A 6,000-nucleotide genomic window follows, 5' to 3' on the forward strand; every position below is an offset into this window, starting at 1 on the left:
TCACTACATCGAAACAACGTTGAGTGAGTGACAGAAGGGGAACTGCAGTCACCATTCTCTTCATTGTGTGGAAAAAAGATGCAATGACATTTTGACTACTTTTATGTTTAAGAATTAAAGAAAGTAATATGGTTTTGGAGCATCATAACGGTAAGTGAATCATGACAGAATTTTCATTTTACAATAAACTGTTGGCTCCCTTTCAATTTATGAATGGTAATTTGAATTGCGTTGGCTATGTCCAATAGGATGTTGAATAGAAATTTTAATTGGGAAGCATAATTTACTCAATTATAATTAAAAGAAATTCAACAGTCAAACAACATAAAAATAAATATATATACACTCACCTAAAGGATTATTAGGAACACCTGTTCAATTTCTCATTAATGCAATTATCTAATCAACCAATCACATAGCAGTTGCTTCAATGCATTTAGGGGTGTGGTCCTGATCAAGACAATCTCCTGAACTCCAAACTGAATGTCAGAATGGGAAAGAAAGGTGATTTAAGCAATTTTGAGTGTGGCATGGTTGTTGGTGCCAGACGGGCCGGTCTGAATATTTCACAATCTGCTCAGTTACTGGGATTTTCACGCACAACCATTTCTAGGGTTTACAAAGGATGGTGTGAAAAGGGAAAAACATCCAGTATGCGGCAGTCCTGTGGGCGAAAATGCCTTGTTGATGCTAGAGGTCAGAGGAGAATGGGCCGACTGATTCAAGCTGATAGAAGAGCAACTTTGCCTGAAATAACCACTCCTTACAACTGAGGTATGCAGAAAAGCATTTGTGAAGCCACAACACGCACAACCTTGAGGTGGATGGGCTACATCAGCAGAAGACCCCACCGGGTACCACTCATCTCCACTACAAATAGGAAAAAGAGGCTACAATTTGCAAGAGCTCACCAAAATTGGACAGTTGAAGACTGGAAAAATGTTGTCTGGTCTGATGAGTCTCGATTTCTGTTGAGACATTCAGATGGTAGAGTCAGAATTTGGCGTAAACAGAATGAGAACATGGATCCATCATGCCTTGTTACCACTGTGCAGGCTGGTGGTGGTGGTGTAATGGTGTGGGGGATGTTTTCTTGGCACACTTTAGGCCCCTTAGTGCCAATTGGGCATCATTTAAATGCCACAGCCTACCTGAGCATTGTTTCTGACCATGTCCATCCCTTTATGGCCACCATGTACCCATCCTCTGATGGCTACTTTCAGCAGGATGATGCACCATGTCACAAAGCTCGAATCATTTCAAATTGGTTTCTTGAACATGACAATGAGTTCACTGTACTAAAATGGCCCCCACAGTCACCAGATCTCAACCCAGTAGAGCATCTTTGGGATGTGGTGAAACGGAAGCTTCGTGCCCTGGATGTGCATCCCACAAATCTCCATCAACTGCAAGATGCTATCCTATCAATATGGGCCAACATTTCTAAAGAATGCTTTCAGCACCTTGTTGAATCAATGCCACGTAGAATTAAGGCAGTTCTGAAGGCGAAAGGGGTCAAACACAGTATTAGTATGGTGTTCCTAATAATCCTTTAGGTGAGTGTATATATATATATATATATATATATATATATATATATACACTGAGAAATTTATTAGGAACACCTGTACACCTACTTACTCATGGGATTATCTAATCAGCCAATCGTGTGGCTGCAGTGCAATGCATAAAAGCCCACAGATATGTGTCAGAGGCTTCCATTAATGTTCACATCAACCATTGGAATGGGTAGGAAATGCAATCTCAGTGATTTTGACCATGGCTTGATTGTTGGTGCCAGACTGGCTGGTTTGAATATTTCTGTAATTGCGATTTCCTTGGATTTTCACGCATATCACTCTCTAGATTTTACTCAGAATGGTGCCAAAAACAAAAAACTAGTGAGTGGTTTTCTGTGGATGTAAATGCTTTGTTGATGAGAGAAATCATGGCCAGACTGGTTCCTCAGAAAATCACCCTGTACAATTGTAGTGAGCATCTCAGAATACACAACACATCAAAACTTGAGGCGGATGGGCAACAACAGCACTCTGGTTCTACTTCTGTCAGCCAGGAACAGAAAGCTGAGGCTGCAGTGGGCACAGGCTAACCAAAACTGGAATGTTGAAGACTGGAAAAACATAGCCGGTCTGATGAATCTTGATTTCTGCTGAGCCACACAGATGGTAGGGTCAGAATTTGGCACCAACAGCATGAATCCATGGACCCAACCTACCTTGTGTAAACTGTCCAGGCTGGTGGTGGTGGTGGTGTAATTGTGTGGGGAATGTTTTCTTGGCACACTTTGGGCCTGTTAATACCAATCAATCATAATTTAAATTCCACAGCATATTGTTGCTGACCATGTGCATCCCTTCATGGCCATAATTTACCCATCTCCTAATGGCTACTTCCAGCATGAAAATGGACCATATAACAAAGCAAAACTTATCTCAAACTGGTTTCATGAACTTGATGAGTTCACTGTTCTTCAGTGGCCTTCCCAGATCTGAATCCAATAGAGCACCTTTTGGATGTGATAGAATGGGAGATTCACAGCATGAATTTGCAGCTGATAAATCTGCTGATATTGTGCAATGCAATCATGCCAGCATGGACCAGAATCTCAAAAGAATGTTGAGAACATCTTATGGAATCCATGCCACTTAGAATTTAGTTTTGAGAGCAAAGGGAGGCCCTACCCAGTGTCAGTATAGTGTTCCTAATAAAGTGCTCAGTGAGTGTATATATATTAGGGATGTGCTCAACGGCATGAATAATGACTTCAAAACGAATAACAAATTAATCAGAATAATAGAAAAAATATTAGGAAGACTGATCATCCAACAAGCACAGGCATAAAGTTACATTTTAAATAAACATATGGAAAATTACAAAGCAATGATAAGTCTGTGAAGCCAATCTTACTACATTGTAAACCTTATCAATGAAAATGTGCATGGTGATTTTAAGTTCAGATCGGATGGCTGCTTTTCTTGACTCCATTTGCAGCCTCCGTTGATTGTGCGTGTCTTAGAAATCTAAGCTTGTAAAGAGTATTAACTGTATCATACACATTTTCCACTGTCTGATCACATTAACGACAAATGTTTCACACATAAGGATTTAGAAACCAACCTGAGCATGATGTTTAATTCCTGAACAAATAAGTGATGATTTTACATATATTGAAGCAGGACTGTAAGTTGACCACATTTATATCCACATTAAGGTGATTATCTGGTTAATCCTTTATTCCAAAATAATTTAAATACTGCATAGAGGTTTAAATACTTCACAGAGTGTAAATCTATTCAGAATATTCCTGCACATGGAGGATACAAATAAAATTAAAATAACATGCACAATTTTCTGCTTTTCATTTCAAGTAATAAATAGAGGCTCGATCTTGAAATTATTCCACTGCAGACTATATTCATTTATTCTCTTTTTTTTATATATTCATATTTTTATTTAATATTTGCTGCAAAATGTGTATTTGACATTTCACAATTGCTTGACATCTCATGCATCCAGAATAACATTGTTACTTGTACACTGCACAGACATAAACGAAAATGTTGTTTCAGCAGATATTAATGTCTGAAATACCAGGAGAAATCACAGTTAACAAAATATTCCACAGCTTATGTATTTCAGCTTCATCTGGTGAGTAAAAATTAAGAATATATCAATAATGTAATTAAATAATAATAATACTAAATATAATAATAATAATAATAATAACTAAATAGGCCTATCCGAGGCATACTTTATTTACAGAAGTTATAGCCTAAATGTAAGAGAGTTATGACCAAAAGAGTTTTGATGCACTTCCGATTTAAACCATGCCCACATCTGGTTCTATCCAAATACAGATACAGTTACAGAAAATGTTGCCATAGTAACAGATACAGATAATGGCTTTGCTGCACACCCAATATATATATATATATATATATATATATATATATATATATATATATATACAATGTATGTGTGTATAACATGGCAGGGCAGTGGATGATGAAAAATGAAATGTATTATTAAAAACTACAGCAGTTGAATTTGAATTTCATTCCATTTTTTCTTACTAAATTCTATTTAAAATTAAAATTCTGCATCTTGTTTGTTACCATAATTCAAGATGCAGAAGCTGATTTACATTGCAAGAATTGCTTTTACGTGTAAATTCTGAATACAACACCCTGTGCATAATATTAAAACTGTTAGGGAAGCCATTATATCAGTAGTTTTCCGAGATGAGAGCATGACCTGCCCAACCAATACGTACTAATGCCTTCATTAGCAGTCATAACATCTACTTTTATAAAACTATAGTGATTTATACTGATTATATATCCATATGGTATATCATTACTACCCAAAATATGCTGATAGTGGTCAATATATGGGTCCAGTCCTATTTCCCATAAAGAATGTGTTTGATGGAGACAGATCACTTGGAATTGTATAGTATGCAAATATGATTTTATTAGGCTGCGGTTGTTAGTCTTTGTCTGTCTGTGTAATGTGATGCTAAATTATGGTTGAGCAAGCACATCTTACTTTTAATTCAGACTGTTTCTCCGGTAGCATGCTCCACAGGTGAATTTTTCTCCCCTCTTTGTCTCTCTCTCTCTCCAATCACTCATTGTGATTAGATCTTATCTCTACTGAGAAGCAAGGATAATTACTTTTGCAATTTTACACAAAAAAAATATTACCCTATAGGTGTTCTCACATAGATTATCTTTCAGTGCTGTAATTACCATGCTTTCCTAGTTAAATCTCAATAATGAGATGAATAATCAGCAATAAGAGCAGAACACTAGCAGAATACTGTTGGAGAATTTTACGTTGTGAGTGTAGCATGTCTAAAAGGATTCTGAGGTAGAGCTGTAAGGATTTAGTCAACCGCCGCTGAGATTCTGAGGGCAATGTACCTGCCTGTGAGAAATTGATGCTCTACTTGACTTGCCCACTGGATAGAACACTGTTAGTTAAAGTGAGTGGAAATTTCTAGAAAGATGCCAGGATCTTATACTGTACTTTGATTGACAGCCCATTCTGAATTTATTGTTTTGCTCACAACATAGATTAGATACCTGAGAGTACAGTTTACCTAGAATTTTAAATGTTTTTCTACAGTAAATGCAAAACAAATCAAAACTTATGATTCCATTTGCATTTGTAAAATTTGTTTTGGGATGCACATTGCAAATGAAGTACTGTAACAGGATGTTGTCTTTGTCCAACAGAACTACTCTGTGCTGGATTTGGGGCCACCACCCACAGTCATTACCCTCAACAACTCCATGTACTGGCAGGAGTTTGATGATGCCTGCGTTTATGAGTGCCTGGACGGAAAAGACTGCCAGAGTTTCTTCTGCTGCTATGAAGAGTGCAAAGATGGAGGGTGGCGAAAGAACCGCTTGCATATTGACATTTTGGAACTTGATGCATACTCTCGTGTGTTCTTTCCCACCTCTTTCCTATTGTTCAACATCGTCTACTGGGTAGGCTACTTGTATCTTTAGCATTCCCAACACAAACCTCATGACTCAAGAAACTTAACTGATGGATTTGTTCAAGCAGAAACGAAGAACGGACTTAACCAAGACATTTCAAGGTACGTTAAAATGAGTGGATAACAGTTGCCCGAATAGAGCTGTAGTCGAGCAAAGGAATTCTGCCGTAGGTCATCATGAGATTCCTGTAAATGAGACGATGCTACAGCAGAAAGCTTCAACAGATATCAAAGCACTTAAAGCCAAGCTGTTTTACATGGTCAGGAAGGATATTGTCACAAGCTCTTTATCTGGTTGCATTTCTCTGGCAGAAATCTTTGCCTTTTGTTCTTCAGGTTACCAGGGAAAAAGATTCACAAAGTTCCTCTCACACAATCTCATCTTTTTATGGGTGAGAGAACAATTAAGACATACAAGGTGCGAAAAATCCTTAGGCCAAGACAGCTTAAGAAAAAAAGGCCTTGTTTAG

General features: G+C 37.6%; 1 protein-coding gene across 2 annotated transcripts in view; it reads left to right on the plus strand.

The window, feature by feature from the left end:
* The window catches only part of LOC127646424 (gamma-aminobutyric acid receptor subunit gamma-3-like), a 256,679-nt gene extending 251,139 nt beyond the window's left edge, over positions 1 to 5,540 (plus strand). For both annotated transcript variants that reach the window (XM_052130068.1, XM_052130070.1), the window contains one exon: positions 5,262 to 5,540. In XM_052130068.1, the coding sequence (XP_051986028.1) occupies positions 5,262 to 5,540 (279 nt within the window). The remainder of the gene's footprint in view (positions 1 to 5,261) is intronic.
* Positions 5,541 to 6,000: the final 460 nt, after the last annotated feature.

The sequence above is a fragment of the Xyrauchen texanus genome, chromosome 7 (assembly GCF_025860055.1).
Source record: "Xyrauchen texanus isolate HMW12.3.18 chromosome 7, RBS_HiC_50CHRs, whole genome shotgun sequence".
NCBI lineage: Eukaryota > Metazoa > Chordata > Actinopteri > Cypriniformes > Catostomidae > Xyrauchen > Xyrauchen texanus.